Source organism: Nerophis lumbriciformis, linkage group LG36 (assembly GCF_033978685.3).
Source record: "Nerophis lumbriciformis linkage group LG36, RoL_Nlum_v2.1, whole genome shotgun sequence".
Lineage (NCBI taxonomy): Eukaryota > Metazoa > Chordata > Actinopteri > Syngnathiformes > Syngnathidae > Nerophis > Nerophis lumbriciformis.
Window position 1 is genome coordinate 738,762 of NC_084583.2, and position 14,294 is coordinate 753,055.

The window sequence follows — 14,294 nt, forward strand, 5'->3', positions numbered from 1 at the left end:
CAACAAAACAGTAAAAGCCGCCAACGGCGTGATGTGACAGGTCGTGATAGTACACCTACTTTGAGACATGAGCTATAGTGATGCATGCTTGGTTATGGTTTAAAATTCATATCCAACAATTGCGACGACGACTTTTCATTGTCAATATCGAGTGTCATTTTTTTAATGATTTCTGCTGGTGGTGTGCCTTCGTATTTTTTCAATGAAAAAAAATGTGCATTGGTTAAAAAAAAGGTTGAAAAACACTGCACTAGTGTGCCGGGGCACAGTGGTTGAAAAACACTGATGTAATGTGGACGGGCGAACCCACACGCTGAGCTGGCAATATGGGTGGAGCCACCAAAAATGTTGAAAAATACAAGAAAAAAAAAAAAACAGATAAATGTTGCCAAAGTTTTTCTTTAGCCACATAGTTTGATGATAGAAGCTTAAAACGATGTCAAAAATCTTATCACGTCACTTACATATTTTGATTTCTACAGCTTAGTGGAAGGCAGGCCGGCTGGTCCTCACCTCCTCCGGCCGACGTGGCTCAGCGGGATGCGGCCGCAGGTATTTGACGTTCAATGACACCGTATTATGTCGCACTAGGCTAACTTTAAAGTCACATTTTGACTGCGAAAAAACGGCTGCATTTTAAAGCCTACTTCATCAGTGCGGTTTCAGTTAGCTTAGCTAAAAGTGCTAGCTGCGTTAGCCAAGCTTACACACTCATTAATGTCGGAGTGAAAATGAATTTAAAAAAACAACAAGCCACATCCTCTTTTTCATTTTGCAGTTAAGTAACATTTTACCGCTGAACTTTATAATGTGTGGTAAAAATGACGGAAGTGAAAGGTGAGTTGTTAGCTTCGATAGCTAGCGATGACGTCATCACAATTCAACTGGGAGTTATTTAAACTCAACATTTGATACATGTTGTCTTTTTTTTAACCCATGACATTTTAAAGGGTTAAACGACTACTCCGCACGATAGGTGCCTTTTTGTTTTCTGTAGGTGACTTTACCCCGCAAGCTAACCCGACGAGCTAGTTAGCCATTGCTAACCCGACGAGCTAGTTAGCCACAAGCTAACGACGAGCCAGTTAGCCACAAGCTAACGACGAGCCAGTTAGCCACAAGCTAACGACGAGCCAGTTAGCCACAAGCTAACGACGAGCTAGTTAGCCACAAGCTAATCCGACGAGCTAGTTAGCCACAAGCTAACCCGACGAGCTAGTTAGCCACAAGCTAACGACGAGCTAGTTAGCCACAAGCTAACGACGAGCTAGCCGATGCTAACGTCCTCCCTCAACACCACAGCCACTTTCATCAAGGCTGCAATAAACAAGCGTCCAGACTTACCGCTCTGCTCGCCCAGGAAGACGAGCTTAAACTTCCGTAGAGGGTTGCCAAACTCCCCGCCGCCGGTTGTGGTTGACATGTTGTCCAAAACAAACGGAAGCAGCTAACTCGCTGGCCGACTGGGGTAAGTGGTGTGTGTCTGGACGGGAGAGAGGAGAGCAGCAGTGGGTCGTCCTCATCCCTCGCCAGCCTGCCTCGGCTTTTCCTTTTTTCTTCTTCCTCTTGAATCGTACGGAAGAGAAACAGCGCAACCGTGCGGCTTTAGTTGAGAATAAGCAGCTTTTTTTCACCAAGTATCACCTCATAATAACACTTGACTTACCAAGTACCACCAACATTATAATACAGTAGCATAGTAAGGCATATTTGCCAACCTTGAGACCTCAGAATTAGGGAGATATTCAAAAGGCCCGGGGGGGGGGGGGGGGCTATATATATATATATATATATATATATATATATATATATATATATATATATTAGGGGTGTGCGAAAAAATCAATTCGAATTCGAATCGCAATTCTCACGTTGTGCGATTCAGAATCGTTTCTCATTTAAAAAAAATCGATAAAAAAAAAAAAAATCAATTAATTAATTAATTTATTTTATTTATTTTTTTTAATTAATCAATCCAACAAAACAATACACAGCAATACCATAATAATGCAATCCAATTCCAAAACCAAACCCGACCCAGCAACACTCAGAACTGCAATAAACAGAGTAATTGAGAGGAGACACAAACACGACACAGAACAAACCAAAAGTAGTGAAACAAAAATGAATATTATCAACAACAGTATCAATATTAGTTACAATTTCAACATAGCAGTGATTAAAAATCCCTCATTGACATTATCATTAGACATTTATAAAAAAAATTTAAAAAAAAGAACAATAGTGTCACAGTGGCTTACACTTGCATCGCATCTCACCAGCTTGACAACACACTGTGTCCAATATTCTCACAAAGATAAAATAAGTAATATTTTTGGTTCATTTAATAGTTAAAACAAATTTACATTATTGCAATCAGTTGATAAAACATTGTCCTTTACAATTATAAAAGCTTTTAACAAAAATCTACTACTCTGCTTGCATGTCAGCAGACTGGGGTGGATCCTGCTGAAATCCTATGTATTGAATAAATAGAGAATCGTTTTGAATCGGGAAAAAAAAAATCGATTTTGAATCGAATCGTGACCCCAAGAATCGATATTGAATCGAATCGTGGAACACCCAAAGATTCACAGCCCTAATATATATATATATATATATATATATATATATATATATATATATATATATATATATATATATACAGTATATATATATATACATATATATATATCTATGTGTATATATATAGTGTATATATATATATGTATATATACATACACATATATACAAATGTGTATATATATATACACACATATATATATATATATATATATATATATATATATATATATATATATATATATATGTATACATATATATACTCCAAGTCCGAGTCCATGGTTCTCGCCCGGAAAAGGGTGGAATGCCATCTCGGGGTTGGGGAGGAGATCTTGCCCCAAGTGGAGGAGTTCAAGTACCTCGGAGTCTTGTTCACGAGTGAGGGAAGAGTGGATCGTGAGATCGACAGGCGGATCGGTGCGGCGTCTTCAGTAATGCGAACGCTGTATCGATCCGTTGTGGTGAAGAAGGAGCTGAGCCGGAAGGCAAAGCTCTCAATTTACCGGTCGATCTACGTTCCCATCCTCACCTATGGTCATGAGCTTTGGGTTATGACCGAAAGGACAAGATCACGGGTACAAGCGGCCAAAATGAGTTTCCTCCGCCGGGTGGCGGGGCTCTCCCTTAGAGATAGGGTGAGAAGCTCTGCCATCCGGGAGGAGCTCAAAGTAAAACCGCTGCTCCTCCACATCGAGAGGAGCCAGATGAGGTGGTTCGGGCATCTGGTCAGGATGCCACCCGAACGCCTTCCTAGGGAGGTGTTTAGGGCACGTCCGACCGGTAGGAGGCCGCGGGGAAGACCCAGGACACGTTGGGAAGACTATGTCTCCCGGCTGGCCTGGGAACGCCTCGGGGTCCCACAGGAAGAGCTGGACGAAGTGGCTGGGGAGAGGGAAGTCTGGGCTTCCCTGCTTAGGCTGCTGCCCCCGCGACCCGACCTCGGATAAGCGGAAGAAGATGGATGGATATATATATATATATATATATATATATATATATATATGTGTGTGTAATTCACTGAAATTGTAGTATTTATTTTATTATATATATATATATATATATATATATATATATATATATATATATATATATATATATATATATATATATATATATATAAATAAAAGAAGGAGGATAGGGATGATGTTCGTCAAGAAATTATCGATGTCGATGCCATTAGCGAATCCTCTTATCGAACCAATTCCTTATCGAATCTCTTATCGAATCCAGATAAGTTGTTGTGTGTGCACCTTGTTTGTGCACTGAGTTCCAAAAGCCATAGATGTTATGTGACTAGGCCGGCACGCTGTTTATATGGAGGAAAAGCGGACGTGACTGAGGACAGCATGCAGACGTTAAAGGGTGAAGGTTTCAGGTGAGAGAGGACGCTAAAGGCACGCCCCCAATATTGTTGTCCGGGTGGAAATCGGGAGAAATTTGTGAGAATGTTTGCCTCGGGAGATTTTCGGGAGGGGCACTGAAATTCGGGACTCTCCCGGGAAAACCGGGAGGGTTGGCAAGTATGTAGTAAGGCTAAGTATGCATTAAAAACAAGGCGGTTGTTTTATTTAACAATTATGTTTAATATATTTGGCCACTGTAACATTACACACAGTTTGAACGTCAACATACCAAAGACTATAAAAATGGGACCCATTACCTCCCTGCTTGGCACTCAGCATCAAGGGTTGGAATTGGGGGTTAAATCACCGTAAAAATGATTCCCGGGCGCGGCCTCCGCTGCTGCTCACTGCTCCCCTCACCTCCCAGGGGGTGATCAAGGGTGATGGGTCAAATGCAGAGAATAATCTCGCCACATCTAGTGTGTGTGTGACAATCATTGGTACTTTAACTTTACACTCTGTTTGAATATTTAATTTGGTGATTTTTTTTTGGCATACCACTACATTCAGCCCGCACACCATCATAATAATACCCTCAATTCCCCCCCAATAACGGATTAACTCGCTGGAATACAAAGACAATATGAATGAATGAATGAAATAAGTTTATTTCGGTCATATAATCAACCATCAACCATTTTGTGTGATCAGTTCAACAGTACAGATTATACATATTAACAATCGTACACATACACACAAAAAAAAGAAAAGAAAAAAACGACCGAAAAAGGAATAGGCTGAAGCTAAAGCTTATATTTGCCTATCCTATATATCTTCACTGAAAATTAGATTGCCTGGAACATCAACATTAAACAAATCAATGGGATGAAAGTAATTGTTACTATCCATCCATCCATCCATTTTCTACCGCTTATTCCCTTTGGGGTCGCGGGGGGCGCTGGAGCCTATCTCAGCTACAATCGGGCGGAAGGCGGGGTACACCCTGGACAAGTCGCCACTTCATCGCAGGGCCAACACAGATACAGACAGACAACATTCACACTCACATTCACACACTAGGGCCAATTTTAGTGTTGCCAATCAACCTATCCCCAGGTGCATGTCTTTGGAGGTGGGAGGAAGCCGGAGTACCCGGAGGGAACCCACGCAGTCACTATATTTTATCATTTTCAATTATTTCACCTTTCAAGGTTTTCTTAAACCAAAGAACTACATGTCTTTAACTCCTCACTGAGCTTGTTCCAACATTTAACTCCTAAAACTGAAATACATTTGTATTTTATATTCCTTCTTACTTTACCCATTTCAAAAATCAATATCCCCCGTAAATGATAGTTTTCTCCTCTTAATTTAAATAACCTAAGAATACAAGCTGGATGGCTGTTGTTCTTTACTCGAAACATAATTTCCATTGCTTTTAAAAACACAATGTCTGAAAATTTTAACACATTAGAACTTATAAATAACAGATTGGTATGTTCATAGTAGCACGCTTTGTGTATTATTTTCAAATGACCCTTTTTTGAAGTTTAATTATTGGGTCTATGTTTGTTTGATAAACATTTCCCCAAACTTCAACACAATATGTTAAATGTGGAAAAATAAAAGAATAATATAACCTGCAGACATTTCTTATTCAGCATGTGTCTTACTTTATAAAGAATAGCAATGAATTTGGATATTTTTCCCTTTATATATTCAATATGTGGTTTCCAAGAGTTTAGTTTCATATACTCTATCAATTTCCACTTGATTTAATTTTAATTTTGCTTCACAATATGTCTTTGCACCACTAAACACTCAAATATAACATCAGAATCAGAATAGTTTTTTCTTGCCATTGTTTGAGAGCGGGTTCACAAACTAGGAATTTTTTTTAGGTGCAATCGTGAAACATAAAACACATACAACACAGAATAGAAATAAAATGAGCTATAACTGAGCTATCAGATCTTGTTCATGAGTCTGATGGCGAAGGGGAAAAAACTGTTCAGGTGGCGGGAGGTGTGGGTCTGGATGGACCGTAGTCTCCTGCCTGAAGGCAAAAGGGAGAATAGTTTGTATCCAGGGTGAGAAGAGACAGCTGTGAGCCCACCCACACGCCTCCTGGTCCTGGAGGAGAACATACATCCATAAACGTGGATGCAAAAGTGCAATATAGTTATCTGTACTGTAATCTATCTATTTCTACATGCACCTTATTGCTCTTTTATCCTGCACTACAACGAGCTAATGCAACACAATTGTGTTCTTATCTGTACTGTAAAGTTCAAATTTGAATGACAATAAAAGGAAGTCTAAGTCTAAGTCTAATAAGGACCAACATTAAAATACAGTGGCATAGTAGGCCTAAATATTCATTAAAAACAAGGCAGAGGTTTTATTTATATACTAAGTATATTTAATAGTATTGGCCACTGTAACATGACCCAAAAAACAACTACATATTGTTATGAAAGTGTCTGTTACTACATTATATATATATACTTGCAGTGTGTATATTGTACATATGACATATTGTTATGAAGGTGTCTGTTACTACATTATATATATACTTGCAATGTGTATATTGTACATATTATATATTGTTATGAAGGTGTCTGTTACTACATTATATATATATACTTGCAGTGTGTATATTGTATATATTACATATTGTTATGAAGGTGTCTGTTACTGCATTATATATATACTTGCAGTGTGTATATTGTACATATTACATATTGTTATGAAAGTGTCTGTTACTACATTGTATATACCTGCAGTGTGTATATAAAACATTACATATTGTTATGAAGGTGTCTGTTACTACATTATATATATATATTTGCAGTGTGTATATTGTACATATTGTTATGAAGGGGTCTGTTACTACATTATATATATACTTGCAGTGTGTATATTGTACATATTACATATTGTTATGAAGGTGTCTGTTACTACATTATATATATACCTGCAGTGTGTATATCGTACATATTACATATTGTTATGAAAGTGTCTGTTACTACATTATATATATATATATTTGCAGTGTGTATATTGTACATATTGTTATGAAGGTGCCTGTTACTACATTATACATATACTTGCAGTGTGTATATTGTACATATTACATATTGTTATGAAGGTGTCTGTTACTACATCATATATCTACTTGCAGTGTGTATATAAAACATATTACATATTGTTATGAAGGTGTTTGTTACTACATTATATATATACTTGCAATGTGTATATTGTACATATTACATATTGTTATGAAGGTGTCTGTTACTACATTATATATATACTTGCAATGTGTATATTGCACATATTACGTATTGTTATGAAGGTGTCTGTTACTACATTATTTATTTATACTTGCAGTGTGTATATTATTACATATTGTTCTGAAGGTGTTTGTTACTACATTATATATATACTTGCAATGTGTATATTGTACATATTATGTATTTTTATCAAGGTGTCTGTTACTACATTATATATACCTGCAGTGTGTATATTGTACATATTATATATTATTATGAAGGTGCCTGTTACTACATTATATATATACCTGCAGAATGTATTTAAAACATATGAAATATTGCTATGAAGGTGTCTGTTACTACATTATATATATACTGGCTGTGTATTTTAAACATATGAAATATTGTTATGAAGGTGTCTGTTACTACATTATTTATATACTTGCAGTGTGTATATTTTACATATTGTTATGAAGGTGTCTGTTACTACATTATATATATACTTGCAGTGTGTATATTGTACATATTACATATTGTTATGAAGGTGTCTGTTACTACATTATATATATACTTGCAGTGTGTATATTGTACATATTACATATTGTTATGAAGGTTTCTGTTACTACATTATATATATACTTGCAGTGTGTATATTGTACATATTACATATTGTTATGAAGGTGTCTGTTACTACATTATATATATATATACTTGCAGTGTGTATATTGTACATATTACATATTGTTATGAATGTGTCTGTTACTACATTATACATATACTTGCAGTGTGTATATTGTACATATTACATTGTGTACACTTACACAATGATGACATATATAGTTATATTTTGATAAACAAACAGAATGAATCTTTCAGCACATACACAATGTTGACATCTATAGTTATATTTTGATAAAGACGGGGAGATCACGTGTACTCATAAAAGGCGCGTGCTACAGCAACAAACATGGCTGTAGACACAAAGTTAAATCATGAAATGCAACCTTACCCGAGCAAAAACGATGCATATTTATCCAGTTGAGTTTTGATACCAATGTCCTTGAATCAGCCACACACAAAGAAGTTGTAGACCTCCATGCTTTTCCAAGTTTCCATCTGTTTTGTCATGTGGAATGGCGTCTGGAGCACAATAGTTTGATGTGTCTGAGAACGCGACCGATATATAATCCTTGAGATCACTCGACATATGGTGGCCACCTTTGCTGTTTCCTTTGAGTGGTCGCAATATACATTTTTAACTGTGACCTATTATGTAAAATCAACATTTCTTACCTATTGGTACCCTTTTTTGTGTATTTGAGATCTGCATAAGTTCCGAAATATGGAAATAAACCATGGAGGGATTGCGGGGATATTTATAAAACAATATTGCCTTCTTTCATACTTCATCCAAATGAACCGTTTGGAATTTGCCCAATTTGTGATGTTTTTCCCAGTTGTGACGTCAACAAATCCATCTCCATATAAAGTAGGAATTTACCCGAAGAGCTTTGCGCAAATCCGTCATTGTACTCCGAGGCTGTCGTCAATAAGCTCCGTCTTTTTCCTCTTTACCAGGGGTCGGCAACCCAAAATGTTGGAAGAGCCATATTGGACCAAAAATAAAAAATAAAAATCTGTCTGGAGCCGCAAAAAATTCAAAGTCTTATATAAGTGTTATTATGAAGACAACACATGATGTAAGTGTCTATATTAGTTATATTAGCCTACTATCAAAGACTGACGCAAATCTTCGTTGACAGAAATGTTATATTTTAATTGTTATTCTACACGCTTCTCACAGGATGAGATAACTTCTGGAAATGACTGGCTCAGAATGGCCAAAGGTATAGATGTGTGTGTCCAAGTTTAAGGAAACGGCAGGCTGTCTTCTTCTAATGGATTTATTACAATCTTTGCAAGTTGGGTAATGTTTGCTGTGGTCTGGAACAACATGGCACACAAACAACTATGAGAAATGCAGCCAATATTACATACAGATAATGTGTCATGAGACATGCAAATATAAATTAAATACACAGAGGACATAAGTAAAGGGAATGAAATGAGCTCAAATATACTTACAAACGAGGCATGATGATGCAATATGTACAGTACATAACGCTAGCCTAAATAGCGTGTTAGCATCGATTAGCTTGCAGTCGTGGATTGACCAAATATGCCTGATAAGCACTCCAGCAAATCAATAAAATCAACAAAGCTCACCGTTGTGCATTCACGCACAGCATAAAACGTTTGGTGGACAAAATGAGACAAAGACGGGGTGGCATAAAACACGTCTTTTTGTGGCAGCATCGGAGAAAGCTGTACATGTAAACAAACTACGATGAGTTCAAGGGTCGCTGAAATTAGTAGGACAAAACGGTGCTTGCCAAATACTCTCATAAGTGAAGCATGTATAACATAAACAGTAGGATTTCTAACAATTAGGAAGGCTTGTGTCATGTTTGTTCTCCTACAGAAAATATATTAAAACAAAACACTTTTTTCTTCTTCATCTTTTTCCATTTTCACACATCTCTGAAAGAGGTCCAGGGAGCCACTAGGGCGGCGCTAAAGAGCTGCATGCGGCTCTAGAGCTGCATGCGGCTCTAGAGCCGCGGGTTGCTCACCACCGCTCTGTAATCTTACGGTGGGACAGACTGGCTCGTACGTGCACATGCATCCTCCGCTGTTGCCATTTTTAATACAAAGCTGGTATAGTTTGAACTTAAATCTATCACTAGACTCCATATGGAAGCGCTAAAAAGTACAACAAAGATGACCGTCAAAGTGGAGGCACGTAATTAAGACCCACCCACAAAACGCTGTATCCTAAAGAGACTGTTACGCTTGGGTGACATGGTAATGCGCGGATCGTTTCCCCAAGATGCAGACGGAAGTCCGGAGGCAGTGTGCAGGTAGAGAAATGATTTATTTTCCATAAATCAGTCAGGAATACAAAAATACCGGAAAGGCGTGCCGATAGCACGGGGAGCTATGGTAAACTTAGCACAGCAACAAGAATGCGAAGCATGAATAACAAACGTAATGTTACATGAAGCAAACAAAACAACCAGATAGAGCGTGGCGAAAGGCAGGAATAAATAACTCTCTAATTAGTGCCCGGGAGCAGGTGAGCGTCCCGAACACTAATCAGAGGCAGGTGAAAATAATCAGCACCCATGGCAACCAAGAAACACAAACCCCTGAAACAGAACTAAGAGAGTCTCAAACATGATCCGGGCAACGTATCATCACAGAGACGGCCAGAAAGCAGTTAGAAAATGGTCTGTAAAACATCATCTATGCAACATTTTGACCAAGGAACCACCAATATATGTTATGTAGACCGACAAAGTGTTTAAAATATTGGAAAAAAATCATTATACGACTCCTTGAAATAATCAATTGGATGTTTATTCTTTGATTCAGAGTTGTCCATATTCCAATTGTGATTAATCTAAGAAGCGATCATTTCCCCCACTTACTTTTGCACTGGAATGACGGTTAAGTGGTAAATGTAGAAAATGGTTTGTAAAACATCATCTATGCAACATTTTGACCAAGGAACCACCATTACATGTTATGTAGACCGACAAAGTGTTTAAAATGTTGGAATAAATCATTATATGACCCCTTGAAATAATCAATTGGATGTAGGGCTGGGCGATATATCGATATACGCGATATATCGCGGGTTTGTCTCTGTGCGATATAGAAAATGACTATATTGTGATATTCGAGTATATGTTCTCACGCAGTTGCTTTTAGCTGCTGGCATTACACTACAGGCTCTTCCCACTCCTTCTTGTGTCTCCTTCTCACAGACAGCAAGCGCACCATCTACATACGTCACATACTGTCATGTCATACGTCACATACGTATACGCCCTCTTGGAGCAGAGCGGTAGCGGCATGGGTAACGTTAGCTGTGGTGTGAGTGGTAATACGAGAGAAAGAAGGTGCGAATCTGGTAACAAATGAAGGAAGAATTAATTCCCAAGAAAAACAGCATGGGGTCCATCGTCTGGCGGTGGTTTGGCTTCAAGTGGGAATATGTCGAACAGACAACCGTAATTTGTCAAGTGTGGGGCAAAAGTGTTTCTACAAAAAGTAGCATTACTGCTAATATGTAGCATCATTTGAAAAGTCACCTGCTAGAGAATGAAGCGTGCTTACTCCGCATGTCAACATCTCCGGCCGGTGCCACACCATCAAAATGCCGAGGCAAACATTTCCAGATCAACACCGTATGAAAAAAAGGGTCGACAACAAAAGGAGATAATGTCCGCAGGAACCTACCACATAGCGAAGAACGAACCCTATTTGATTTCCTATTATGCAGCTAATTTTTATTTGACACTTATTGAAATATCTTGTGTGACATCATGTTTTTAAACTATTGTAGTGGCGTTCTGTACAAAAAGTGCACTTTAATTTAGTGTTGTTTTGATATGTCATCTTAGTGACATCATGCACAAAAGTGCACCAATAGCTTGTTTTAAAATGTCTCTGACAAACTTGCACTTTCTGTTTTGGAAATGACATGAATGTTTGTGCCACTGCTTAATAAATACACTTTTGCTAAATTGACTTAGTTTTGATTTCTCTCTCTGCATGAAAGTTTAAAATGAGCATATATTAATGCAGAATGAAGAAGAATGTTTTAATGTAGACACATAGAATCATCATACTGCTGTGATTATATGTATCAAGTGTTCATTCAAGGCTAAGTCAAAATATCGAGATATATATCGTGTATCGCGATATGGCTTAAAAATATCGAGATATTAAAAAAAGGCCATATCGCCCAGCCCTAATTGGATGTTCATTCTTTGATTCAGAGTTGTCCATATCCCAATTGTGATTGATTTAAGAAGCGATCATTTCCCCCACCCCTACATCCAACAGTGGCTTTCTTACTTTTGCACTGGAATGACGGTTAAGTGTTCTAGAAAAAAGGCAGCCAAACAGGTTATTGGGAAAAACGTTTATTTTCTACTTTTGTCTAAGAAAAATGACATTTATAAGAGGTTCAATACTTTTCACTCAGAATATGTGTGCCATTCTACAGAGGCTTTGGATCATTTAGAAGTCACAACAACTCTTTGTTCACACTGCTCTACTATCAGACACCAATGTTTGTGTTTATTCCTACGTCAACCTCTAATGGCGATCTCTGTGACAGTGCTTTCACAGCTTATAGAAATACTCAAAGGCTGTCGTATTAAAGTAGTTTCTTCACTGTCGTTGAGTGTGTGTGTCTCTCTCAGGGTGGCGTCACTCATCCGTCCACGGCCTCGATGGCGATGTCCGCTCTGAGATGGGGACATGGACAGATAAGTCCAACGCCACTGCGAGGTAACAGTCTTTATCCGTGTTTGCATGACATGAGTTGCCTCAGTGCTTGTGTCATCTATGAGTCATGTTAGAAATGACAAAACCCAAAACCAGTGAAGTTGGCACGTTGTGTAAATGGTAAATAAAAACAGAATACAATGATTTGCAAATCCTTTTCAACTTATATTCATTTGAATAGACTGCAAAGACAAGATATTTAATGTTCACACTGAGAAACTTATTTTTTTTTGGTTGCAAATAATCATTAACTTAGAATTTAATGGCAGCAACACATTGCAAAAAAGTTGTCACAGGGGCATTTTTACCACTGTGTTACATGGCCTTTCCTTTTAACAACACTCAGTGAACGTTTGGGAACTGAGGAGACACATTTGTGAGGTGGAATTATTTCCCATTCTTACTTGATGTACTGCTTAAGTCCTGGGTCTCCGTTGTGCTATATTAGGCTTCATATTGCGCCACACATTTTCAATGGGAGACAGGTCTGGACTACAGGCAGGCCAGTCTAGTACCCACACTCTTTTACTATGAAGCCACACTGTTGTAACACGTGGCTTGGCATTGTCTTGCTGAAATAAGCAGGGGCGTCCATGATAACGTTGCTTAGATGGCAACACATGTTGCTCCAAAACCTGTATGTACCTTTCAGCATTAATGGTGCCTTCACAGATGTGTAAGTTACCCATGCCTTGGGCACTAATACACCCCCATACCATCACAGATGAACTTTGCGCCTATAACATTCCGGATTGTTCTTTTACTCTTTGTTCTGGAGGACACAACGTCCACAGTTTCCAAAAACAATTTGAAATGTGGACTCGTCAGACCACAGAACACTTTTCCACTTTTCATCAGTCCATCTTAGATGAGCTCGGGCCCAGCGAAGCCGGCAACGTTTCTGGGTGTTGCTGATAAATGGCTTTCGCTTTGCATAGTAATGTTTTAACTTGATGTAGTGACCAACTGTAGTTACTGACAGTGGTTTTCTGAAGTGTTCCTGAGCCCATGTGGTGATATCCTTTACACACTGATGTCGTTTTATGATCCAGTACCGCCTGAGGGATCCAAGGTCACAGGCATTCAATGTTAAGTGCAGTGATTTTTCCAGATTCTCTGAACCTTTTGATGATGTTACAGACCTTAGATGATGAAATCCTTAAATTCCTTGCAATAGCTTGTTGGGAAATGTTCTTAAACTGTTGGACAATTTGCTCACGCATTTTTAGACAAAGTGGTGACCCTCGCCCCATCCTTGTTTGTGAATGACTGCGCATTTCATGGAAGCTGCTTTTATACCCAATCATGGCACCCACCTGTTCCCAATTAGCCTGTTCACCTGTGGGATTTTCCAAATAAGTGTTTGATGAGTCATTTTTGCCACTTGTGCCAGCTTTTTTGAAACATATTGCAGGCATCAAATTCCAAATGAGATAATATTTGCCCAAAATAACAACGTTTTCCAGTTCGAGCATTAGGTATCTTGTCTTTGCAGTCTATTCAATTGAATATAGGTTGAAAAGGATTTGCAAATAATTATATTCTGTTTTTATTTACCAATTACACAACGTGCCACCTTCACTGGTTTTGGGTTTTGTACACAGAGTGGTAAGTTGGTGCCAACTCATCTTTTAAGAAGAAATGTAAACAATTTTGGGGTCCAATTGGGAGGTAGCGACGATATCATGCACTGTGGCACAACGGGCAGACCTAGAGTTGACCTCACCTGAACTAA

At 38.3% G+C, this 14,294-nt stretch overlaps 2 protein-coding genes across 8 annotated transcripts in view; one reads left to right on the plus strand and one right to left on the minus strand.

The window, feature by feature from the left end:
* rab41 (RAB41, member RAS oncogene family) overlaps nucleotides 1-1,584 on the minus strand; it is a 36,654-nt gene extending 35,070 nt beyond the window's left edge. For 3 of the 7 annotated variants that reach the window (XR_009811698.2, XM_061930609.2, XM_061930608.2), the window contains exon 1: nucleotides 1,345-1,575. Coding sequence is in view for 4 of the 7 variants with exons in the window: in XM_061930609.2 (XP_061786593.1) it covers nucleotides 1,345-1,423 (79 nt within the window). In the remaining 3 variants the exon portion in view is untranslated. Of the gene's footprint in view, nucleotides 1-1,344 lie in introns of all 7 variants that reach the window. The other 4 variants (XM_061930606.2, XM_061930607.2, XR_009811697.2 and 1 more) reach the window with 3 other exon arrangements.
* Nucleotides 1,585-12,486: 10,902 nt separating this feature from the next.
* The window catches only part of inppl1b (inositol polyphosphate phosphatase-like 1b), a 148,134-nt gene continuing 146,326 nt past the window's right edge, over nucleotides 12,487-14,294 (plus strand). Inside the window, exon 1 of the mRNA XM_061930597.2 lies at nucleotides 12,487-12,562. The gene's annotated coding sequence lies outside the window, so the exon portion shown is untranslated. The remainder of the gene's footprint in view (nucleotides 12,563-14,294) is intronic.